This window comes from Drosophila simulans, chromosome 3R, assembly GCF_016746395.2.
Source record: "Drosophila simulans strain w501 chromosome 3R, Prin_Dsim_3.1, whole genome shotgun sequence".
Taxonomy (NCBI): Eukaryota; Metazoa; Arthropoda; class Insecta; order Diptera; family Drosophilidae; genus Drosophila; species Drosophila simulans.
The window spans coordinates 12286183-12312790 of record NC_052523.2 but is presented as its reverse complement, the minus strand read 5'-3'; the positions used below and the strand labels follow the sequence as shown (position 1 = coordinate 12312790).

At 44.0% G+C, this 26608-nt stretch overlaps 1 protein-coding gene across 1 annotated transcript; it reads left to right on the top strand.

Annotated features, from left to right (window-relative positions):
* Nucleotides 1–23233: 23233 nt before the first annotated feature.
* Nucleotides 23234–25997, top strand: LOC6728163 (homeotic protein empty spiracles). Its single transcript, XM_002103477.4, has 2 exons — nucleotides 23234–24736; nucleotides 24978–25997. The coding sequence occupies exons 1-2, from the start codon at nucleotides 23596–23598 to the stop codon at nucleotides 25325–25327; spliced, it is 1491 nt and encodes a 496-aa protein (XP_002103513.1). The 5' UTR covers nucleotides 23234–23595; the 3' UTR covers nucleotides 25328–25997.
* The last annotated feature ends 611 nt before the right edge of the window (nucleotides 25998–26608 follow it).

Genomic DNA, 26608 nt, shown 5'->3' with positions numbered 1-26608 from the left:
TTGGGTATAAATAAAGCGGATTTAGTGGGGGATATTTATTTATCTTCGAAAATAAATGAAAATGAAAGGCCATCACAGGAACTCACATTAAAAACCTACAATATTTTTGTGCATCCAGGCTTAATTTACTTTTAAAGTAAATAATCCAGTTAAAATAGTATGCGATTTCCGTTTTGGCTAAGCGCTAGACTTAATCAAATGCCAATAAATATTTTGCAACTATTTGGAATGCTTAGTCGCAGATCAGAGGATCGTGGATCAGCAGCGATCGGAAGATCCTCAGCAGAAGATCACGCAAATCCCCGAACTTAAACCAAGGAAAAGCCTGTGGAAATCCGCGGGATCTGGCCGTGGAAATGGTCGGGCATCTTGGCCCGAGGATCGGCGCATTTAATCCAATTATCGATGGCCAGAAAATGCCTCGGGAAGCGGCCGACTCGTATAAATTGTGGGCGGGTGGCGTGGCTTAGTCCAGGTAATTCATCCGTTCCCAGAAAGTGCGAGGGAGATCGCCACCTTGGGTGCGACAAAGAGGGAGAGAGTTCGCCAGAGCGGTCCGTTGATTAATTAAAATTTTGATCAGCTCGCAAACGAGGGCCATTATTTAATGAGTTTTTTATGAGATGTCAGGTGTGGCATGTTGCTCATTTGGCTGGCTACATGAAAAAAAACCCAGGCTGCGATGAATAAGCTTTTAAGTACTGGCTTTAAATATTATTTTACAAAATCAAATAATTCAAATTTAGTTAATAAAATAGCTGATAAATATAAAACAAATCTATATTTGTACCTAACATATTATTTTTATTATTAAAATAATTTAAAGTCATTCGAGTATTTTACCTTGTTAAGTTTAACTATAGATTCCGAATTCTTTACAAAATTTTGGCGCTGTGTAGCCAAGTGGGTGTGGCTATATATGGAATGGTGGGGATATGCCGATCGAGGCGCGACAACTGCCGCAAATTATCGCAAATTTGTGCGGTTCGTGGGATGCAAGCGAAATATTTTATTGCCTCATTATGCAAATGCGAATGGCTCTCGCCGCTGAGGAGGCGATCGGCGGGGGGTGGGGTCCAGCGGAAGACGGATCAGCGGGATATATGTGCACTTAACGGCCAGGTAGATATCGGCACTCAATTAGATACGCTGGCCGCCGGAAAACCGCATTGAAATTACGCCAGGACCTGCCCGAGTTCGATAATTGCGGTAATGCCGATAATCTGTTTTTGACCGCTCGACCTTCGCCCTACGACCCTTCACCCTTTCCGCCCCCTAATGCCCGCGAGCCAGCCCCTAATTGTTGGCCAGACCGAAAGGATTCGTCCTGTTCCTGTCGCGCGCTCTAAGCAGCATCGATAATTGGATTAAATCGCTCCTTTGGCCTGAAAGATTTCGCGCTAGTCCAGCGCTGATCTTTGGATTTCCAACGTGGCTTTGAGGCGCACAAATTCCGAGTTAAGTTTATGGATTTGCCGGCCTAAACACGCGCTGATCATCTGTGTTGCATTGTCGTCTTGGTTCGCTGGAAAATATGAAGAGGATCGCAGGATTCACGATCCTGATCCCCAGCGATTAGTTAGTCCTTTTCGGCGACAATCCAGGCCTAGAATAGACTAACTTCTGCCTGATCCCCGAACTTGCAAATCCTAAATATTTAGTTGCACTTAATGGGGGCAATCGCATCAACACAGTGGATCAGATTGAAAGGATGTGTTTCGGAATGATACAAACACTTGAGAGCTTAGCAAACATTTGAAAATCAAATATAATAATAATTTTCATTATAAAATATATTTAGCAGGAAATTATAAATAGCTGTTTATCTAAGTAAGCCCAATTTTGCTCTCATGATTTCCCCAGTTATTTTGGGAGGCGTCATAAATTTTGATGATTTTGATTGAGGGAATATTTTTCGTAATTAATGAAATGATAAACAGATTTTTCACATTAGGCCAGGCACTTGAGAATCGCCATTAGACAAATGGCCAGCACATGTGAACGGGGGAGTACATATCCCCTATATTTCCCCGATCCCATTACCCCTCACGAAAATCCTTAGACAAATCGCTGCTCATTAATATATTCACTCATCATCGCCCGCAAATGCACGAGTCATAAGTGCAATTGCACTTTGACGGCGCTGATAGATACAAATGGCCAGCGAAATGCGCTCCCCAATAATTTCTAGATTCCAGCCCCTAACCTCCAGTTTCCACCTCCGTGCTTCCCCGCTTTTCCTCGGGAAACGCCTTTGGAAATGTTGCGTGAAAATTACAAGCAGCTGTCTCGGGGAAAAAGGGACACCCACAAAACAAGCGTGTCACTGGAGGAAGGGGGGAAAAGTAGAAGGGAAAGGGGAAAAGGAAAAGTGTATGTGGGACCAATGCACAAAAGACATTTGTCAACACCCCACACTTAAGGAGGAAACTCCCCCGACATGACTTTCCCTCTGGGCAGTTCAATATTTTGACGCTTGAAGTTCAATCTTAAAAAAGGAATGTTCTGTTCGTTCTGCCTTCGAATGGCATGTAAATCATAATTCCTGGGGCACCAAATAGAATCAGTACAGTGAAAAAAATTAAAATATTTCAGTATGAAAGAGCAAAGATTGCATTGCATGAATTCTGTAAATATGAAATATATTCTAAATTTCGAAAAGTAATAAGTATAACTTATAAGAAAAGATTAACCTTTTTAGTAATTCAACAATTTCACTGATAACTAAAATGAATAGTCTGATTTTCCTTAGTGTCCCCGTGATGATGCATCTGTATCTGCATTTGCATTTGAGCGTACATCTGCCGGTTGAAAGTGTTGATAGCTGCACTTAGCCGGCGGATTCAACCCGTTCGCGGCTAATTGGGTGCGAACGTGCGGCAATTAGTTGCACTTGGAATGGCTCACGAATGCAACAAGCAGCAACGAACAACCACAAGCAACAACGAGCAGCAGAATCCGAGGCACGACATCGTGAGGCCAGCATCATAATCCCGTCGAGGCGCCATGCTGATCATCGATCCACCGATCTTAGTGATCCAACAATCTTCGATCCACTCAGATCTTGCGGCGATTATCGACACAGAAAAGCGTGTAACGGTGCTGCTTTTCTTCCAAAAGAAAGTGTCAGTTCCCGATTTGTTAAGTCAATTGTATCTGTATCTGGGCGCCATTGTAGCTCTTGTATCTCTGGACAGCTTCGGGTATCCAAAACTGTTAAGCTCTTTGGCGCCATGGCAGTGTAGCTTTTTCCCATGATTTATTTACGCACATGTATCTCGTTGTGGTGCGTGCATCCCCCGAAAAGTTGAGATACAGATACAATTAATTCAATTTCGTGTCTTCGACATTTACAAAATGTTTTGCTTAATTTGTTTTGTGTTTTATTTGGGGTTTTCGTTTGCTTTGTTTCGGTGGGGAGAACTGGCCGATTTGTGGGTGTTTCTTGACAGTTTTCAGGGCTTGTCGCTCATTAGTCGAGCTTAACTGAGGCCAACACACAATTTATATATATACATGAGTTTTTTAAGGGGGAAACTCACTGGCAGAAAATGAGTGTGGTTCAGCAAGTGGTTGAGTTCGGCGGTTGAGTGGTGGGTATTATAATTTCATTGGGGGCGGATAAGGCAATCAAGCCAAACTGTTTGGCTCTCAAATGATGAGGGTTATGGTTTCGGTTTCGGTGGGTGTGTTGCCCGTTTCAATATTAGATGGAGTGTTTATACTGATACCATCTAACTCTTTTATGAGAAAGGAAAGCATATATGATATTATACATGGAAGATAGATAATTTAAAATACTATACCCTTCTCCTAAATCTTTAGAGCTAATTTAATTCATTTATGAGTCCCTTGGACATTTAATAGACATTTTAGGACAATTCCATGAGTAAATAGACGACTGACAACAATTCAGAATGCCCTTTCAATGTGAATTCTTTTCGAAGTCATTTTCGAGCCATCATTGCAGCCCAGAATCTCCGACAATCCCCGGACAGTTTCATTGTCACAGCCCTCGGGCTGATCCTTGACTTGGAATCGGATCGGGACCCGGGCATTTGATGTTTTCCTACCGACTTTCTGCTGCCGTGTCAGTGTCACCGTCACCGTCACCGTTGGGTATTATTCTTTCATTAGGTAGGTTGTTGCAACTGCCGACACACTCGAATTCGGATTTGCATATGTGACCCGGCGTGCAGACCTCATTTCTCCTGACAGCAGAGCCGCGAGCTGTGGAAAAGTATCTGGATCTTTTGGCCAGCAATGCGATGCAAATTATAGATCAGGTGCAACAGCGGTAATTGCTGCCATAATTGCAGCAAGTGGATTCGTTTGCCATATCATATACCCTCCAGTTATGAGCAGGTTAAACTGTAGCGTTTTCGCAGCCACTGGTTGGCCATCGGTTCGACTTGGCCATGCAACGTCAGTGGTCTCAGATCTCAGATCTCAGATCGCAGATCTCCGATCTTGGATCCGATCTCCCATCCCGGGTCCATCTCATCTGGTCCAAATTGGAGCGGCAATTGCAGTTGCAGTTGCAATCTGCATGTGTAATAGAGTCAAGCCAACTAATTTTGCTGCAATTTGTACATGGGAAATCCATGTGGAATGGAATGAAATGGATAAACGGTGGCAGGCAGGCAACCCGCATTCCGCACCTTAACCCCCTGATGCCGGCGCACACAGCACATGCAGAAATTAACGAATGATGGACAGACATCCGAGTGGAGTGGAGCTGGGACAAGGCTTGGAGTAGCAAGGAGTAGCCCCCATCTGCATGCGAACTGGGGGGCGAGCTCTCTTTCGCTCGCATAGCGCGCTCTCTCTCTCTTGTCATGTTATTAGCAGCAATTTAAGCAAATAATCAGTGCAACTTGCCAGTCCAAAGACAGGGGCGTCTGCGAGGGGGGTTGGCTAGAGTGTGTTGAGCCTGCGGGGGGAGGGGCGGGTCAACGCGTGACTTGCAGGCAGACACATCACAAATTGCAGACAAGTGTGGTTCTTGATGCTGCTAGCCGAAATAAGCAGCCAAAGTTGGAGCCACATGCAAATGCCAGCGCCAGCATTAGTTAAGTGCACTGTGAGAAAAATTTGTAGCCAGTATATAATTTATAAAATTAATGTTGATGGCATCTTGCTAAAAGGTAGGCTTAACTATTCTTTAGAAATAGTGATTTTAAGAAAATTAATTATATATTCCACTTAAGTATACTTGGTGTTACCATAAAACATACTTAGCTGCGCATTTTCCTCAGTGCACTTAAACTTAAAATTCGAAAGAAGTGTGACGAGGGGACTTTACAGATTCTAATGCTGAGTGGTGGTGGCTCAGCTTTTTCGGTGCCGGGTAATTTGCATTCCGTTGCGGATTGCAACTGTTGTTTTGCGCCTTGCGCCTCTCACGATCTCAAGATCGGAAAATGTGCAGATCTGTGGATCTTAGAGGCTGCAGCTTGGCAATTTGGAACGGTTGGCTGTTGGTTTGCTGGGGCTGCGGCGGCTGCTGGGGAGTTTTCACAGTTGATTTACCCGGATCGAGGTGGCCGAGGTGCTGGTAGATCGGTAGTTTTATTTACAAAAAATTAGCACAGCTTTTGCTTGTTTACGGGCCCAAAATCGAGGAGGGGGGTTGGGGCATGGGGGATCTGGGACTTAAGTGCGACCCCAAGTCCAATTTCGGCATCTGAATCTGAAAACTGACTCTGAGGTGAGCGAGCGTTTTGGCTAATTTCGCAAATTGCTTTTATTAGGTTTCGTTTATTTGCATTTTGCGCTTTAATTTTATGCCTGATTTTGCCTCTCTCAAGACTTTTAACCCTCTGCTGCCGTTGTTACGTCGTTGCGGTTTGTAATTGTGAGCGTTTATTTTTAGTAGTTACGCTCCTTTTTTTTTTGGCCAGTGCGAAAATTAGCTGCCGTCCCTTTCTGCTTGGCTAAATGTTGCAATTTTTGAGTCGTAAAAAATTTAAATTTCTGCTTAAACCGAGCACAAAGGCACAAAGCTGGCGAAAAAATTGCAATAAAACGGTTTGGATATTATGCAATCCTTTTTTTTTTTGGGAGGCCAGTTGGTTGGATAACCGCTGAAAGGTTTTGCTTTGATTTGCTTTGGCATTGGGCAACTTTTGAAGAGGCGTGTTTTATCTTAAATGAGATCGCTCAAAAGCAAAAATTGTAATTGTTTAAAGGGGATCGGAGCCGATAATGATGATTAAGCTATCCATTGAGTAATGCTCCAGCTCTGTTTGTCTTAGGATCAAAATCGTTTGACCTTATAAGTGATGCGATTGCCCAGCACAAATAAAAATCAACTTTATTAGGTTTGTTCATTAAAATATCAAATTTTCAACTTTTATTACCAATAATATCCGTGACTTCTTCCCCTGAAATCCCTGGCATAAACCACTGCCGCCTCCTGCTGCCCTTCGTTACTATGTCTGTCGCTCATTTGACTTCTTTTTTATCGTTCATATGCAATCGGCTATCTCAGTGGCTCAATCAGTTAAATGCCTGCCTGGCTGCCTCTATAATATTCCCCTTTCCCCGTTCATAAGAAGTGTAGGCATGTAAATCAACACATAATAACTTAATGCTTGATGCTGCAGCGATTGTGGCTGGATGAGTGCACTGCGGAAAATACTACATACTTTTATAAAAAGTTAAAATATGAAATGAAACAAAATCAGAAGAAAATTCTTAAACTGATAACAGTGTTTCATTACAGCTTGTTTCCTTTCTCTTTACAATTTAACTTCTGTTTTGTCAGTGTACCTTAGGCCAGTCCCATCCCAAAAGCATCAACTTCAAACCAGAACTGAAAGCCAAACTGAAACTCGAACTTGAAGCGCGTGCGCTGTGACTTAATTGCTGATTACAAATTAGCGATAGCAGCGGAGGATAAATACGAGTCTAAGGAGGAAAAGGGCCCTTGGCAGTTAATTAAGACATTAACCACTGCCTGCAGACCGATTTCCCGCCCCGTGATCGGTGGCGGAGAAAAGCCCATCGAAAATGGTAGCCAGGCCCAAATCGCTGACATCCGCCCAACTTGGCCAAATCGTAGGTGCTGGCCGCTTATCAGCGCCCACGTGTCGCCATTGTCGACCACTTTCCGGCCATTAAAGCAACGCTGGAAGCCGTTGAGCACTTGAACTTTGGGCTTGTGCCGCAATTACACCTTCCTCTTCATAATCGCACCCGTAATTGTCACGCCGGAGTTATCGATTACCTGCGAGGCTTATCCGCCAGTCCATCGATACTCGACGGAAGTTCGGCTGTCACTTTCGATCCGTAATTATGATCGACGCCATATACGGCGTGCTCATAAAGTAATTGTCCCCCACACGAAAGTCATGGAGGTGTTCGGTATTGTAAACAACTCGAAATTATTAATTCAGTGCGTGGCACTCGAAATATTTTAATTATTTCCAATTTTAAGCCAGACAATTGCTGTGTGGGTTCTTGAGGAATTCATTGTCTAAGTTCGTGACTGCAATCAGGTAGGCAAAAGACCAGATCGATTCTATATGATACAGATGGTTGATTGACATAATTGATAGGGTAGCTGGAATTTTCAGGGGACTCATAAGGAGCGCTGTCCTATCAATCATCGAAGTTTTCACTTTAGGCATTAATTTACATTAAGGATTGGAAAACTGTATAAATTTGATATTTACAAAGAAAGGTTACTAATTATAATAGCTTACATTGCACGCCATTCTTAAGATTCTAGTCCAAGAGTAGTTTTGCCTTGAAAGCCAGCTTGATAGCCTTAAAATCGAGATAACTCAATTGCCATAAAGTGGCCTACACACACTTTAAGCCACATAAGGCACCATATGGCCAAAATCACAGTAGTATTGAGACGCGCTCCCTCGATCAGAACGACCATAAAAATCAAACAGCTAAGCCAATTGGTAACTCGATATTTTCGCTGTATTGCCAGCGGAAAACCAAAAACGATTTGCCGAAAAAGTCCAATCAAACCGGTGAGGTCGATAAAATTTGCAATAAAATAAATTGCCGCCAATAATGGTACAATGGTTGAAGCAAAAAAGATAACAACAAATAAACTTGGACACCTACAATGTTGTCTAAGGAATTCCCAGCCTCAGATTTGCACTACAAAAGGGAGGTGTAAGACAATTTTCATTTTAGCGCCGCACATAAAACATTTTTTATGGCTTTAAAATCGGCGCGGAGTAAAAGTTACACTTTCGCAATAGAAAGCCGGCCAAGTTGAACTGCTGCTCTGGGGAGTGCTTAGGGCCCAAGTGCTAATGTTTCGGTCGGTGGGTCATAAACCAAAATCCGAAAACCGAAACTCGAAAAGCCAACATAGTCGCAACCCCTCGACAAATGATGCGCCCAGCTACAGTTACAGTTACAGATCCCAGCGAAACGGGGTCAAAATTTATGGCCAAAAGTGCAATATGTCTCCGGGAGGCGGTGCGCTGCGTCCACCCAGTGAAACTGTCAAGACATCGTATTTTAAAACAAATGCGACGAAAGTAAATAAAAACTGGACCGTCTTGGATTTCGCACACGCAAAAGGTCACCGAAGATGGGGGGGTTTTCCCATTGGTATGGCCATGGGCATGGGTGTGGGCTTGGGACTGGGATTGTGAATGGGTATGGGGGGGTTCCGGGCAACTGACATCTGTACATGACTTTGGTGGTGTTCAAAAGTCCAGCTGTGTGGGCAACACATCTCCTCGAGTCTCGAGTCTTGAGTCTTTTACATTACCTCAATTCGACAGCCATGGCGGCCCCTTGGGCCACTTTAATTGGATCGCTCGGAACCGGAGACCAAGACCCCGAGTCTTACCGATCCCCATCGCCATCCCCAGTCCATGCCAACATCCCGAACCTCTGGCTGCCATTAACCCGCTGCAATTGCAAATTTACGAGCCGGGCGTCAATTAAGTATCGAATTACAACTTGTTTAATGTCAATCTGTCTCGCCCGGTGCCAGTTACAGTGAGCTGTCCAACTATCCGTCCCCGTGTCCGAGCTGCAGTACTTTCGCCCTCTTTAACCCATTGGCGAGCATAACCCTTTAAAGACGAAAGTCATCGGAATATGGGAAAAACTGGAAGGTGCCTTTTAGATTAAAAAAACCTCTCATAAGCTAAGCTTTAGCTTTAGCATAAACTCTTATATATACACATCCTTTTTTGAGTTATCAATGGGTTAAGGAACAAACCCTATGGAAGGGACCGATTGGGATCTCATTGGAGCTGTCAGAATTCGCATAATTATCGCACAAATTAGCTTGTCAGTGGAGCTGGTCAGCGTCGCCTTGTCTGCTCCACTGCGCCCGCTCCCCTCCCTGCGCCACCTCCACCTGACCCCATCCTAACCACCTCCATGCCAGGTTAACCCATTAATATGCCACACCAGATCCAATCCAAATGCGTGGGCTGCTGACAGTCGAGTATGCGAGTTTTGACAGCCCGTTGGCTACCATATAATGTCGGCGGGTGAAAAACTTATTAACTGCATACATTAACATTCAATTTGAGGGGCGGCCATTGCTGGCCCTCTGTGACATTTCATTTGGCTGTGCTGGACTCGTGGGCATAAATCAAAATCATCGATGGAACCCCTCCGTTCGTTTATGAATTGACAATTGAGACAACAGCACCTGGGTTGGGCTAGGGGTATTCCCCTTCTTCACATCTGTTGTCACGTTTCGACTGTTAACGTGTTTCGGTGAGCGATCGACGACTCTGCGGGATGAGGAGTTGGTATGGAACTCTATCCGAGGGATCTGGGACCTGATCGAGTGATGATGCCAGCCGATTGACACTCGCACTTGTACAATTTTAATTAAACGCCACTGGTATTGATACCTTATCTCCGCCCATTCCATTCGATTAGTATGCTCATGCACTGGAAATTTGGAAGGTGGTAATGGAATTAAATTATGGAATTCATCATAGTTAACTTGCATCAAGCAATCATCTATTGCCAGCTAGCTAGCTTGTATTATATATATTATTACTTAAATATCGTATGGTTTTTCTCTCAGTGCACATGGTTTACCATTAACCCCACCCACACACATTTTTGTCTCTGCTGAACACACAGTTTTCCCCACTTGCATTGGCTTTCGATTCTAGGAAACTTTTTAAGCCACAATTTATGCTCGTTTAAGGCGATAAATATAACAGAGTTCCAGTGATTGAAGCTGATTGCATTCCAGCGGACCGTTGGCTGACCGCTCGCCCTGCCCCACCCCCTGCACACCCCTTTACCCATGACCATGAGTCACTAGCCATGAGCAGCTGCAGCGGACGTAATTGAATGCGTGTCAATTGAATGGCGTCGCTCGAAACTCGCGCCCATATTCGAAACTCATATCGGAATCGAAATCGCAGTCGGCGGCCATAAATAAAGGCTAAAAAGCACGCAGTGGCAATTAATAACACTGCAGATTTGCAAAATGGCCGCCACTTGAAACATTACGAGGCAACAAAATAAAGGAAAAAAATGCAGAGAAAATATACATTATACCTTTATTTTATTTATAATAAGCAAAGACTTATTGATCAAATATTAAGTAAAAATTCCTTAAATTATATATATAGCGAATAAATCGAGAACAAGCTTTCCATTGATTTATGCATCCCGTTGGCCATCGAAACTCGAGTTCGAAATTCCAAATCGCAATCGCATTTACTTTACACTTTGTGCATTATGAAAAATGTGAGGCGGGTAATGGCGGGGGGTGGGGGAAAACTTGATTGATAGACTGCAATTAAAAGCGCATTTTCCTCAAGTCTCCAAGGTGATGGAAAATGTGGAGAGGGCGGTGGAGAGTTCAGAGGGTACTTGTTTCCATTAAATAGATTTTTAATTGGGTGTAAAAGGAATGTTAGCATGATTGATAATGTGCAGTTCAGAATGTGAACTTTTGGCACAGAACTTAAGCAATTTAATATAAATTTAAAATAAATTGGAAAGTACAATAATCTATTTGGTAGTAGAACTTGTGAATATTGAACCATTTCTTTGAAATTGCATTATTCATCGCAAACAAATAGAAAGCTGTCAAGCATTTTGCACACCTTAAACCCATTTCTTGCAGCTTTCCACGATTCACTCACCAACTTACTCACCTGCTTTTTAAGCGGTGACAAAACGAATTTCAATTAAGGCCACAGAAGCTGACTTCGCTGTAATCCCTTGGACAATCATAAAGCATAAGAAATATACGAAGAGCAAAATAAAACCTAAAAACTGATTAACATCTGGCGTGGCTCGGTCAGCGAAATGCGAGCCATTAAAAATTTCGCACTACAAAGAGCCGCATCCGCATAAGTCACATCCACATCCTAAAGATACATAACCATGGTCAGCAAGAGGTGTGAGCCGCGCTGAGTTTCAATTCCATTCGGGCAGCTAATTAGCCGCCATATGTCGCGGGGTCAGGGGGAAATTATTCAGCGGAAATGCTATGACAAAGTGGCTGGCTGACTTCTCCACTCTGCTCTTTACTTTAATTTTTATATTTGTATTTTTTTCGGGGCTGCATTTTGGCCCTGTTGATGCTTATCCCGCAGATGAAATATTCGTGCAGACGACGCGTTGGTAAACGCTTGTCAACTTTGCTTTGATTGCGCTGCTGCCAACGGCGAGGGGAAAATTAATTTTTATTGCAGCCCACAGGGCGTATCAGCGATGTGGCCAAGTCGGCCAACTCGGCCAAGTCCACTTCCTCCGACCTTTTTTTATTTCCCGCAGTGCCATTCGCACATCTCTTAGATTTCACTTGTCAGATTCCCCAGCGACGCAGCTGAGGTATGGCTTCCGTTAGTGCGAGGGGCTACTGTGGAGCTTGGCTACCGTGGCACCGGAGCAGCCAGAGCAGCCAGCTAAGAAATAAAAATGCAGAAAATAAGGAAAATAACACTGAGATGCACAGGCGAGGCCGCATTCAAATGCAGCCCGCCTAATTAGCCAAAACGTTGCATGTGTTTTGCACTTTAGTTGCCGGCAAAATCTTTACCAAATGGCCACAAACTGCCCAGCTACTCCGGGCTTTATTTCCACGATGAAGACGGTGGACAGGTGGAAGTGCTGATGGTGATGGCGATGGTGATGACGGTGTTGACATGCGAGGCCGGGGGTTCAAGCCCAGGTGTCAATGGGCTGTTCACTTTGCGCAATTAACAAAGATTTTGCACAGGTCAAGGCGAATTGGGCGAACTTAAAAATGTACAGATAAGATTGCACATTTTTGGATTTAATTTTTGACAAAGTTTGAATATATGATTACAAGGAATATCTATGGCATTTCATGTAATCTCATGCTTCACTTATTTACCAACCAAATTTATTACATTGAATCACCTATTATTTTTCCAATTTATTACCACCTTTCACAGAAAACCCACAAGAGTTAATTTCCATTAAATCAAATTAGAAATTACTGAAGGGTTCGGCTTTATTCTCATGCAAGCCTCCTCTGTAACGAAAATTCCTGCTCATTATGGACCCAAAACAAATGCTCCAAATCATTTACGAAGAAAGCGAGCCGGAAAATGTTCTCAGTTAATAAAATGCAATTGAGTAATTGCCTTTCACATTTCATCAAAACGCATCGAATGCATCGAATAGCTCATGCATTTTATGGCACTTGCAACGCGTGGAGATCGAAGCCATCAAAGAAGTTCCTCGGCATTCTCCCATATAAATTACAATGGAAAACCTCAGGTCGCCGCAATAAAAATTGTAATTAATTGCGGCTTGCAATGGACATGAGAAGCGCAGAGTAAACAAATAAATAAATGCACAAATATTTTAAGGGGAGCAGGGCAGCCCAAAGTGGAGCGTTCGTGCCTAAAAATATGCCCAAATTAATCATGCAACGAGCGCTGGCAGAGTTTTCCCACAGTTTTAGTAGGGAAATCTTGCGGTGGCACAAATATATTTATAATGGCATGCAGATGACCTCCCAAACGAAACACCAGCGATTACAAAACCATCCGACTAACGCTGAAATTTACCAACTAAAAAGCTAACTAGCCGCCAATTATGCCCGGCTTATCTGTCCTACGATTTCCGCGAAATCACACGGCCTTTGATGACAGCCGCCGCGCCACGAAATAAGCGATATTATGAAAAACAATTAAAATTATGTGCTGACCTTAATGAGTTGATTAAATCGCGATGGCTTTTGCGCGACATCTCTGAGTCACTTACAAGCTACACTTGGACCTTTGTGCGATGCCCTGTAACGTGTACGGTGTATGGTGTACAGTGTACACCCCCTTAAGTGGACCACACACACGGCACAGATACTTGGATACTTGACGTGCGTCAGCCCATTTGTCGCAAATGTCAACGACATGACGCCGGAGGCGGACCACCGCCGAAGAAGCCACTTAGACGGGCCTATAAACACGTCTATCGGATGCTATCCAACGACCTCAAACTAACCCAAAAAAAAAACAAAAAAACATAATATGGCGCAGAGCGTCGAGTTACTCATATTTCTGGAATGCCAAATGAAGGAGGGAAAACCACACGAGTGCTGGCAAAACTATTAAAAAATAACTGCGACGCGTCGTAATTCGCTCGAAACTGTGATAAGTCACTGGACAGTCTCGGCGGATCCTCCGGTGTTCGGGAAGAAAAGAAAACCCTCATCAAGCAACGAGTTCATCATCTTTTTGACAGCCAAACTAATTGACGAGGCGCGCATGCGCCGTGGCCATAACAAGATATATGGCCCAGATGACAACCCATTGGCATGGGCATCGCTATACTGTATGTGGAATTGGGCATCGGCATCGGCATCGGATACTCTTCAGCATCAGCATCCAATCTGGACTCTTGTATAATTATGAGCTTAGCGCCGGCCACGGATAAGCTTAATTAGCTCTATGCTCCATGCGGAGCGGTACCAAAAGTCAGGGGTTGTATCGGTTTCAGCAGAAATATCAATCAAAATGTGAAATTGAAACGATTGGGCAAATGATTGGCTCTCTGAGCGACCAACTGTCAGTCATCTCAGTCATCTCCGCCGTTCGAGTGGCGTGACGAACAATGCGGCTTTGATTCCAAGCCCAGTCCCAATTCCACAGCGACTCCGATTCCGATTCGAAAACAAAACTCGAGCTGAAAAGTGTCAGAGAAATCAAATCAATTTTAATTAGGCACTCGGACTCGTCCCGTCTCGTTTCGTCTCGTCTCGTGTGTGGGGTCTGAATCTGAATCTGAGTCCAAATCCGAATCTCTTGGCAAGTGGCAGCTGATTAAAAATCACAAACTGCCCGCTGGCTATGCTTAAATCGCTTTAAACACATGACTAGCTCGACTCTCTAATGTACACTGCGAGAAATAACAAGATAAATGATCAAATGAATGTTCTTCATAATACCTACATATATGTATATTCTTGCTGATATAGTTATTTCGTGACCAACAACTTATAAGATAGTTTCATATGCCTCTGCTGAGATTCCAACTATTTTCAAACTTATTTCCAGAGTGCATAGAAATACCCAAACGTGCATTGACACCCATTGCATGCAATCGAGTGACATCGAATTGATTCGAATTGCTCCGAACTGAATGCCCCGGAATTGTTTGATTTTATGCGGAGGCATTTTGATTGTTTTCCGAGGCCGAAGACAGCGGCACGGGCCGCGTCTTTTGTCGGCCAATTAGCTTTAATAAAAAGTATTTCAATAAATAATGCTGACAGTGGCGAAGACATCATAATAATCGCAGAGGGCGTTTGCATTGATAAGGCCGGCGCGATCGCTCGGATCTGAGGGGCCGCCGTGGAAAGTAGCACAAATCTAATTACACGGCCAAGTGGCACAACAAAATGTTGAAAAGAAACCAGCATAAAGAAGCCGCTCCCAGAAGAAAGCAAGCCGCCGCCTGCACATGCTGGGCAAATTAGATAATGGCATGCGCAAAACGCCCGTAACGAAGCTACTGTTCACATTCGGAACCAATCGGAGGCCATCGAAAAACAGGAGCACTCCGGATTACGCAGTGCATGGGCTCAAGTGGTTGAGGAGTCCTCGCAGGATCGGATCCCTGAAAAGTCAGCGACTTGCGGGTGTTCCAATTTTCCCACAGCTAAGACCCGGATAATGCCACATGTGAGTGTGTGCGTGTGTGTTGGTGTGTGTGCAATGATTTTTCTCAAAACAATTACGGATCAGGAATACTGGACTCACTTGTGTGTGATCCTCGCCCGGTCAATGGGCATTAAATTGGCTTAAATTAAGTCAAGTATGTGAGGCCATCGGGCCGAAACTTCCCTACATACATACATTCCATTTGCCATGGTTGTTCATCTTTCACTCATCTAATAATGGACGCATATGAGTTGTATTATCCTTATTTTCCCTGCCTGTTTGGGGTTATTCTTTCGGCGAAACAATGCCCCAGTAGCTCCGGGTACTTCAGGGGTGCTCAAGTCGTTCACTTCGATTCTTGTCATCTTGTTGACTTTTTGTTTCGTAATCCTAATAAATTTAAATGACGCGCTATGTGCACACGAAGGTCTCCTCACACGAATCCCTTGAAAAGGGTACAAGAACAGGGGCGTCAATTGAACAGGGGTCTGATGGGTACATATATCATTATGAATATGGAGTGTGAGTACACTCATTGAGTATGATTTTAATTGGTTTTCAAATAATATTTACTAGTATGATGCAAATAAAACTTAAACGATCTTGAAAGAAGTTCACAAGTAACTTTATAGTTTCCTAAATAAACATACATACATTCGAGATACTTTTTACTTTATTAGGTGCAAGTTCAAAGATTAGGCTTTAGACATCAAATTCCGCTTGAACCACCCATGAAATTGCAAACAACTAATTGAAGAGTTTTTAGGCTCAAATGCAACCCCTTTTCCACGAGTTCTCGTCAAGCAGGCAGAGCGAAGAGAATAGTGTGAACCCATTAAAATTTAAATACAAAAACAATTATCAGGGAATTTTTATAATTAAATTCATAGAAACATAAGGCAGGCGGGAAACTGGAATCCGCCCAAGATCAACGCATGCAGGCCGACATATTTTAATTATAACTTTAATAAGCCAACTCCACACGCACTCGTGATGAGCAGAAGAGGATTCGGACCCGGAGCCACCCTGGTTTTTGGGAAATCTTGCACCTTTGCAGCACTCCCAGTCCCTGTGCGTACACTTCATTATTTGCCACTTTGTATTTAAATCCGTTTTGATCCTCTTGTATGTTTGTGGCTTAACTTTTGCCTCTTTCCGCTTCTGCAGCGGCGCAAAGAATAGAAAACTGGAAAATCTCTGGAGGAACACCCGCACCCGTGGCGGGGTTCCGGGACTCGGACCTCTTCTGACTTTTGTAACAAGATCAACATGTGAGATCGGCTGCAATCTGGCCAACCAGTGGCTGAGATCAGCTGGCATTGTCTTGTTGAGCCCTGGGCTCCTTGGGATTGATTCCTCTGCTGATCCAGTTACCGTTTGTCGGCTTGTTTGGGCCCGAAGTTCATATATGTTCCATTATCGCATTGTTGGATCAGTTAAGATTCGCTGATCTGATAGACGGCTACCGTATGGGACAGGCCACTGAAGTCATGTAGGTAGTTCTGGTTTCCATTTGCACTCCATTATGTTGCAATGTTTGCAGTTGTTTGGGATTAGCTTTGCGCAAGGGATCTAATTAAAGACATTGTGATTTGGCCATTTCTTGGTATTTTGGAAATGTTATAGATATAGTGAAGCCAGATGTAGGGATCTCACCAATCTTGATCAAGTATTCTCCATAGCATTTTTCCATTTTAAATATTTAATTACTTTTATCGTATAATTCAGCACATTCCAGCTTTGTTTGCCATCCAGTTCTTTTATTAATTGGCAACCCCATACCCAAGTCCATTAAAAACTAACCCCTTTTCCAGTAGATTTTCCCACCCTTTTATTCTTTTTTTTCGCGATGCACTTGAATGCTGTGCGTGCACTTAATCAAAACACAAATCCTTTTAATTTAACACGCGCGCGTTTGCATTTGCGCCTGCCATAATCTTTCCAGTCAGTCAGTCGGCCATTTTCGCGTTTTCAGGAGCTACCGAGCGGGGTGTGGGGTGCGGAAAACGGGAGGCTGGGGGTTGAAGCACCACCCCTTAAGTGCTGGCAGACGCTCGCGGGACAAACACAAAGTGGCGGCATTATTTGTCGCAATCAAATGCTGATGATGTGCCTTGATTATGCGCAGCAAATGTCTGTGAAAAATGGCACAGACGACAAACAATGAGGCTCGAATTCGGGGTGGGTTTACCCAGTTGGGCAAGGGGAAGTTCTGGAAGTTCCAAGGGCTAGTGGTGGTGGTGGCAACAAGCTCTCGAAAACGTGCCAGGCGACATTGTCGCAGCATGAAGGCGAATATTATTTAAATGGCACATAATAATGGCAGACTCCGGCTGCAGAACGGAGTTCCGTAATGATGCGGCTCGGAAAGTCTCCGTTGCGTTTGGCAAGCTCCGTAATGTACGTATAATAATCGCAGTTGCCCCGCCGACAGCTGGCAGTCAGTTGAATCCAATCAGGATGCGCCACCCAGCCGCAGCTTATTATGGCAGCCCATCTAGGACGACATCGCAATCAGCCGGCTCTTATGGCAATTCATTTGTTTAACGACCAACGCTCAAGGCCCAGACTCTCTTGGTAACTGGGTTTCCAGTGGGAAAAGGGGCTGGGAAAACGGCGACACAACCTCATCACAATTATGGGACGTTGGGAGGGGAATGGCCTCAATGCAAGCACAAACACTTCAAAGTTATGAGAACCGCATTCGTTAGAAAATAGATCAATTGGAATTTGTCATTGATCACTAACAACCATAGATAATATAACTAAATCATAAGCTTTCATATACCTATCTATATTATCTATCTACCTTACTTGATTTTCTAGATACTTCAATAAATTGAAGATATAAGTTCCTATTTAAGATACGAATTTTGTTAAGTTGAAGCAAAAATGTAGAACACTCTGATAGCTAGACAACTCTATCCGCTCAGAGTCATGGCCAATTAATTTATTTTAATTTATAGTGCACATCCGCAAAATGAACTTACCCCCTCGGCATCCACTTGGCTAAAGCACAACTCACAAATCAACCCTCGTTATCGCTCCTTTCTTCAGCTAATTTCGCTTTTATTAGGTTTGGCAATTTGTAGCTGGATTTTCGGAGGGCAGGCAGTCGGGGATGCTGAATGAATGGGATGCTTTTTGGAGGAAGGAAATCTGGGATATACATTTCATTTTCCTCCTTACATTTGACATTCGCCCAACTGCCGGAGGAAGAATCGCGAACGAAATGAGGCGCAATTTACAGAGCTCGTTGCGTGTAAATTGAGTCATCTGCCAGGACACCCCGCCAAGTTCTCCATGTAGGTACATCCAACCCCTCCTCAGGCCAACCCCTGCCATTTGCCAATTGCCATCTACCATTTCCCATTTCCCACTCCCCAGATCCATAACCATTTCCTATTTTTTTGGCTTTCGCTTGGCAGCGACATTTTCGAGTAACATGCACAAATTTATTTCATTTGTTGTTCCCAAACCCTCCCTTTCCCTGCACTTCCCTCTCGTTTCCTACTTTGCCAGTCAGTCGACCATGTCCGCATATCCTATCCCTACCGTATATGCCATTGCTCCCTTTCCGCTTTCCACTCCGCTCTTTTGGGAAATTTACATTTTTATGAAATTTTCGTTTTTTGGCTTTCATGCTTTTCTACAAATTTACACATTTGTTGGAATTTTTTATTGGCTGTCATCATTAGTTTCGATGTGGCCAGGGGTTGGGGAGGGGGCTATTCAACTGCTGGTGGAGTCGACAAGTGTGGGCGTGTAATTTATAAAGTGTTTGCCAGGGGGAAAATTTCGGGGGAGTATATTTATGTTTTCACTGTGTGTGGAGGGGGGCAAAGATCTGCGATAAGGACGAGAAGAGTAATTGGTTTGGCCATCATTCTGATGGGTGGGGAGGCATATGTGTGATGTGGATGGCGAGGTGTTGAATGCCAAGAGGGCGGTACTTGCCGAAGGCCGCTCAAAAGGTCTCTGGGGGTTACTCAAGCGGTTATAAGATGATCCGGGGGATTTCGAATTCGTTTAGCTGGTGCCAAGGAATTCGAGCTCGGAATCTACTTAGCTCGGGAGAAATTAACGATAAAGATGATAATGTGTCTTGGTTGAATTTAATGGGTATTTAGACCATAGATATTTAGTTCTAGTTGTGTATACTATCTTGAGAACATACATGTTGGGATATAGTTCGTTGCATTTTCTCCACTATCTCTAACAACTAAATCTCAAGACCTCACTGTACAAAGGTCCTTGTATCGTTTCGATCTAATCGTTCCATGTCGCCTGCTCATAAATCCCGCTCGACCATCCGTATCTGGGCAAAACGATAATGACACACGAACAAAAGTGCCTGTCAGCCAAAATATTACCAAAACGAAAGTGTCAACCAGCCAGGTCAAAGGAGGAGTTCCATCACGAGCAGGAGAGTGGGGGGGTACTTGGGCCAGCGCCGGTGAAAAGTCATAAACATTACGTTGATTTTATTTCGGCAACTACCAACTATTTTTTATGCCCGCAAAAGGATTGTCTGGCTGTCCTTCTGCTGGCCATGCTCGAATGCCCGTTACGGAAAGTGTCATAAAAATGCCTCGAATTTGGAATGGTTTTCCACTATTTTCCACTGTTTTGCACACACGTACCAAGCGGAGGCGATACAGTGTGAGAAATAAGTGTAAGTACAACCACAGTACATATGTAGGAATAATGAATTCAATTCAATGATACACGATATAAGCACATAAATCAACAAAGTTCATTTTTTATTTTAATAGAAAACATAAAACTGTATAAATTTCAACCAAGTATTTCTTCCGAACCCCTATTGAATTTTTTTCCAGTGCATAGTTTTGGGGCTGCGGGGATTTCAAGGAGAAATCAGACATTTTTATGACATTTCCCTGACTACTGTTTATTCGCTTTCTACACACCGCCCGCCTTTTCTTATTTTTCTCGAGCACTTTTCCGACATTTTAAACATTTCTTTTTCGCCGCTGGCACTTGGCCCTTGTCAGATTTTTCCTGCACTGCATCGTGTCGTTTGTGTAATTTTTATGATTGTCAAGGATTAGATATAAATGTTTTATGATCTTGGCCCGCTACCGCGGTGCTGGACCAGAAATTGTGTTTTAATATGATTTTACGGCTTTGTGGTAACTCGAAATACTTCTAGCTTGATTGGCTCCGATATGTCGTGCCTGAAATTCCAAATGATCCGATCCTTCGGTCTGATGCACCCTTTTCTGGGCTATTCTCTCCAAATGGGATTTGGGCTCCTCTGGAATTCGTTTTCCTGGAAAAAGGCAGGCTCATCACTGTGCAGTTGTTTGATGTTCTTAGGGCTGACACGCCCCCCTGCCCCCGAAAACGTCAGTCAGTTGCTACCAAGTCCAATTTTCCCATTCCCTCCAAGAAAACCGCGTGAAAATGTGGCCACAAAAGTCGATGCCGATCCATCATAATTTCTGGGGTCGCGTGGATTTACAAGCGCCCAAATTATCGGCGTTTTGGGTAAAATATGAAAATAACGCAGAGCTGTGAAATCGATCGATGGTATTCCTGGAAAAGCAGTTAGCGATGGCGCTTGTCCCTCAATCGAGTTGCCAGAAATTAATTACATTTAAACGCTTCGCTCCCCCATCGAGTTTTCCCCGAGATTGTGCCAAAAACACAAAGTATATATATTGGGAAAACCGAGAAAATGGGTCTGAAAACACACTCGATTCAAATGAATCCAAAACGCACACTCTAAACGCCAACTCATCATCATTAAAGTCAATTTTTCTCGTCTTCTGTTGCCTTGTTTTGTTGCTACTCAACAATTTCTGGCCATCGAATCGAACAAAGGAAAATTTGCCACGTTTTCCATTGTTTTCCCAGCGAGATAAACAGAAAAAAAAACAAAATCGACGAAAAGACAAAAAGTGAAACTGCTGTTTTTTTCTCCGTCCAATTTTCAGCTGAACTGGCATCGGGAATTGGACCGGCATACTGTAGATTTATTTTCTGGATGGAGGGAGGTTCGAATAGGTGAAATTGCATCACGCTGTGCCTCGGTTTCTGTGGAATTGTTTGCAGGCTGAAAATTTTTGATTTTGACACCTTTCGGGCTGCTGCATTGTGTTCCTCTTTATTTCCATCTAATAAATGCATTTGTGCCCTTTGTTGGCTGCATTTTTTACGGTTTTCATTCCTTTTTGCGAACTCTGGCGGGGGGTCATCAACTGCCGAGTCCTCCAGTTGGCCACTTGACTGCCGCTGGTCCAGTGGTCAGAGGATATCTTTATTCGCTCATTAGCAGCACGATTGTGCTGGCTGCAGGTCCTTCGAGTCCTGGAGCTCCTGCGGCGAGGTCCTCAGCTCGGTGGGCGTGTGAAATTACCGAAAATACAAGGTAAATTGCGTTTTCTTCCAACTCAATTATGCTTAATTCGTCGAAATAATGGGTGTCTGATTGCAAGGAATCTTCTAACCACAATTGATTAAATAGAAAGAGTTTTATTTCTAAATATTTATTTATTTATTTAATATAATATTTCTAATATTAAATAATAATTTTAGTTCTTATAATGAAGGTAAAATCAAAATGGTTTTGCTTATGAAATTATAGACTTAAAAACATATTTATTTATTATTATTATTATTACTCGAATGATTTACCTTTCACAGTTATTTACTATAAGCTTTCACAAAATCAAAACTAAAGCTCAGATGGCGAGTTTCAAATCGAATTAGCTACACACACGTTTTGCAGATTAGACCGCAAATTAAACCGACTCAGCTAAAAATTGCTGAACTTTCGACAGCATTTCGCCTTGTAATCAAAATCCATTAGTCAACATAATTACGCTTTAATGGACTCGAAAGTTGTTTATGCCTTGCGTCGATTCGAACCGAAAGCGATGGGTAAATATGCGTGGCTTAATTAGCGGCCATAAAAATTTGATAGATTTTAATCTACCTCACAAGCTGTTGTTGTGCTCTCGCGATTCCTAGCCCATAAATCTTAGAAATCCGGCGACGAATTTGACGGCTACGGCTGATAACAGAGTGTGAAAATAGCACTACCGAATATTATTCCATTGTTTTTGAAAAACTCTTGGGGATTGATAGGAAATCATAGTGTTGACCGAGGAATCGAAGTGAGACTTTTGGCACGTCCCGACAATTGATGAACCTGCTCTGATTTTGATTTGGAACTGCGATTCGGACACTACATAAATTATGCAAACTTTGTCGTGTGCCAAAAAAAAGTGTAATGTCCGAAAATTAACATTTAAATCGTAGCGAAAAATAAACCCGGTAGCACATTTCATAAAACTGTCCCGATCGAGATTCGTAGATGATTTATGGAAACAGCAAGTTTGAAGTGCATTCGTGGTGTGGAATTGCTAATGTGGACTGGATTTTCAGCTGTACGAAGACCGAGACGTTTTAAAATAGGAAAAGTTAATATATAAGATCATCAATTAAATAAGTATTTTAAATTATACATTTTACACCTTGGATGAGTTTTACGAACTTTAAAAACACCAATAACAAAATACTTATAATTCATACTCTTTACTTTTATGCATAAATATATAAAGAGCGTCCAACAAATCCTTGCTAAACTATAAATTTGCACAACCAAAATTCCCCAGTAAATCCCCCTGAGCAAGGGAAATATTTAAAACGCACATCCTCTGTAAGCCTCGAAAACCCTTTTCGAACTTCCTGCAAATTTGGCCAGAGTCCGCAAACAGAGACATTTTGCCCACCTGGTATTAGATTTCCATTTAGCGCTCGTTCCGGCCCAGAAATGCAACCGCAAAAACAAGAACTATGAATGGCAGTTTAAGCCAAATTACACAAAGGCCAAGAGCAACAACAAAGCCGAATAGTGGTGGCTATTTGAACGGAAGCCATATGCAGAAAATTCGGTAAAGGCAGCGCACCGAACTGGACCCGCCCCTCGGAAAGCAGCCATTTCACTCGCTCCTTCGCAGCTAGGCCATATCTGCAGGGTAGATAAAATCCACAAGGCGCGCGCGAAGAAGACGGCCATACTACACCAAGCACAGTGCCTCCCGCTCTGGCTCGATAAACTGGTTTGGCCTGTACTGGCGAAGAGAGAAGACTCGCCGCAGCGCAGCTCTCTTCGAGTAGCGCACACTTGGTGGTGTTGCCGGGCTTACCGGATTTATTCAGACATCGAACGTCGTCGTGAGCACACGTCTATATTCTCCGTCTTCCGACAAAAAAAAATAAGAAAAACGAACGCGTCGATCGCAGTAGCGCACAAGTCTTGACAACCCGAGTGTGTGTGTGATTAATATAGTAACTATACGTATATATAAAAGCGTCTCCAATGCGTCGCTTAGTGTGAGAAAATCAACGAAACATAGAGAGTTACAAATAAGGACTTCCCAGAGGATTAGAAAACAGAATACCGTGTTTAAACCCCCGAAAAAAAGCCGCCAACATAGCCGAACTAACCGCCGTATTTATGACTAAGATGATTCCGCCGGTTCCCACCGCCGCTGCAGCCGTCATGATGCCCACACCAAAGCAGAAGATCGGTTTCAGCATCGAGTCCATTGTGGGCAATGATGTCAGCACCGCCGGCGGCAATTCGACGCCCGAGCTATCCGGTCCCCAGAGTCCGCCGCCCGGCGAGCGCAATGTGCCCGGTTCGCCGCCCCAAACGCCACCAGCCACACTCACCTTGATCCCAGGCTCTCCCCCGCACCATCTGATGGCTCCTCCTGCCCACGGACTGTCCTATCCGCATCCGCATGCTCAGCAGCAACAGCAGCATTTGCAGGCACCACATCCGCATCCGCATCTATCTCCTGCGCAGCAACATGTGCTCCACCAGCACCTCCTCATGCAGCAGCAGCAACATCAGGGCACACCCAAGAGCCACCAGGATATTCAGGAGCTGCTGCAGAGACTGCACCACAATGCCGCCATGGCCAGCGGCCTGAGTCCGCTGCAGACACGCCTCTCCCCCGAAACGGAGCAGCCCCAGATGGCCGTCTCCCTCAAGCGGGAACGCTCACCTGCACCACCTGCCATGGAGCAGGCCGAGAATCCCGCCCAGCGCATCCAGCCACCGCACACGCCTCCCAAGTCCGTGAGCCCCCAGTCCTCGCAGCCCTCATCTTCGCCCACTCTGCTGATCAGCAGTCCACATGCTACACCGCCACAGCAGCAACAGCAGCAGCCGCCCCCGAATTATCCAAAGCCCGCCATGATGCATCCCGGAGGAGCTGGACCCATGATGATGCCGGGCATGCCGCCCGCTGGACTCGTTCGCCCCTTTCCCATGGGACCCGGAGGACCACCGATGCCGCAAGGTCAACCCGGCTTGCCGGACATCAAGGCGCTGCCGCCGTACATCAACGCTCCTCCAGAGCTACCGCCCCAGCACAATCCACATCTCATTGCCGCCGCCCAGTTCCAGATGGCCGCCGCCCTGCAGGCAGGTCATGTCCTTGGTCCAGCGGCCGCCGCCGCTGCTGCCGCCGGCCTGCCGCCCCACGCCCAGTTCATGCCCAATCCGGGCATGGCCAGGGATAGCTATCAGCTGTACCCGTGGCTGCTCAGCCGTCATGGAAGGATCTTCCCACACAGATTCCCTGGAAGTAAGTATCTTTTAGAATGATTCTGTATTTGCGAAAAAAAATGATTTAGGGAAAAAAGAAAAATCTTAAAACCAAAAACTTTAAATATTCATATAATTAATCAGAAATGACAGATGCTAATATGTTTTAAATTTGAGTCTCTTATAATTGCAATATATTGTCACTGCTAATTTATCGCTGTAAATTATAACCTTAAATACCGATGACTAACCGAAACCCTTTCTTCTCTGCTTCTTTCAAGGTTTCCTGGTGCCCCCGTTCCGCAAACCGAAACGCATCCGCACCGCCTTCTCGCCATCGCAGCTGCTGAAGCTGGAGCACGCCTTCGAGAGCAACCAGTACGTGGTGGGGGCGGAGAGAAAGGCCCTGGCCCAGAACCTCAATCTGTCCGAGACGCAGGTGAAGGTGTGGTTCCAGAACCGACGCACCAAGCATAAGCGGATGCAGCAGGAGGACGAGAAGGGTGGCGAGGGAGGATCGCAGCGGAATATGCACAACGGCAGCGGCGACGAGGACGACGACGAACTGATCGACATGGAGATGGACGAGTGCCCCAGCGATGAGGAGCACGAGCTGGACGCCAGCCACTGAGAGAAGCGGCCAGGAGATAGTCCTGCGGCGGTCCGTGAGTTCCTTATCCTGGCGAATGCAGTCCAGTTCCAGTTATCGAGGGTTCCCAGTCGAATCTCGGCGAGAGTAACATAGTTTGTTTTGTTGTGATATATTCTTAGAGCGATCCCAAGGCGTTAGGCTAAGTGTATATAGGGCAGTATTAAGAGACCCTTCCTCTCCATCCACAATTCTCTCTCAAGATCCGTGCCAAATCCTTGCGAAGTTTCGAGATTGAGTAGAGCTCAAAGAATGCAAGTTGCTTCCTCTCTTTCCCAAATATCAAATGCAAAAAAGAAACCCTAAAAAATTAACCTAGGCTAGACACCACCAACTATAACTGTACAAATATTATGACTTAAGCCTGTAAATATTCATGACATTACTTTTAATTAGTGAATTCTTCAGAACAAATCGTACTCGATGCACTAGCTATTGTATAATTCTTGTATATTGTATGACGATCTAGCATTTATTTATGTTTAGTCTTAAGCACGAACCTCTAGAGTCGCTCAACTGCAGCTGGATATTATTTAAAGCCGTCTAATATAAAGCCCTAGTTGCTAGTAACTACTTCCTAAGCCAACATGATTGTAAGAAACACACACGAATATTATCATATAAAATATAAAATATTCATTATGAAAAGAAATCGAAAGAGAAATGTTTGTTTGATTTACTTTATTAATAATTTAAACAATTTTGTTATGAGTTATGAATGTGAACTTTAACTTTTCTTCCAGCTTTACTTTGCTTCAACAATATTTTACTTTAGCTTATTTTTTCTTGTTTAAGCCTTGGCATATCCGCCCCCTTTTAATTGAGTTCGTCCCACTGTGTGACAGAGTGAAAAATTATGCGCCGTCAATTAATTAGCGTGTGACATTTAACATTGTTGTTGCTGTTTCTGTCCACTGGAAATGGTGACAGGTGCGCAGGGAAAGGGGATTGAGGGGGAGCGGCCGCGACTGAAAAGAGCGGGATAGCTGAAGGAGGTGGCTATAAAATGCATTTAGCGATCGTTATTTCTTATAGATTTCATAAGCATTTTAATTGCACAATTTAAAATGCAAATCGTGTTTTATTGTAGAATTTAATTGAGCGCAGTTCGTGCGAGATCAAAGGGGCGGGGGTGGATGCTGAACGGGGGCTTTTGGGGGTTGGGGTGGCTTTGGAAACTGGTTAACAAGCCACTCGAGGTGTGCTAATGATCTAAAAGCCAAATTTATGATTATTGAACCACAAATTTATGCGAAAACCGTG

What these genes read in the sequence shown, in the direction of transcription:
- LOC6728163 (XM_002103477.4), top strand. Translation starts at nt 23,596, where the DNA reads ATGACTAAGATGATTCCGCCGGTTCCCACCGCCGCTGCAGCCGTCATG. An exon ending in CCCACACAGATTCCCTGGAA is followed by an intron (nt 24,737 to 24,977) that starts GTAAGTATCTTT and finishes GCTTCTTTCAAG; the next exon opens with GTTTCCTGGTGCCCCCGTTC.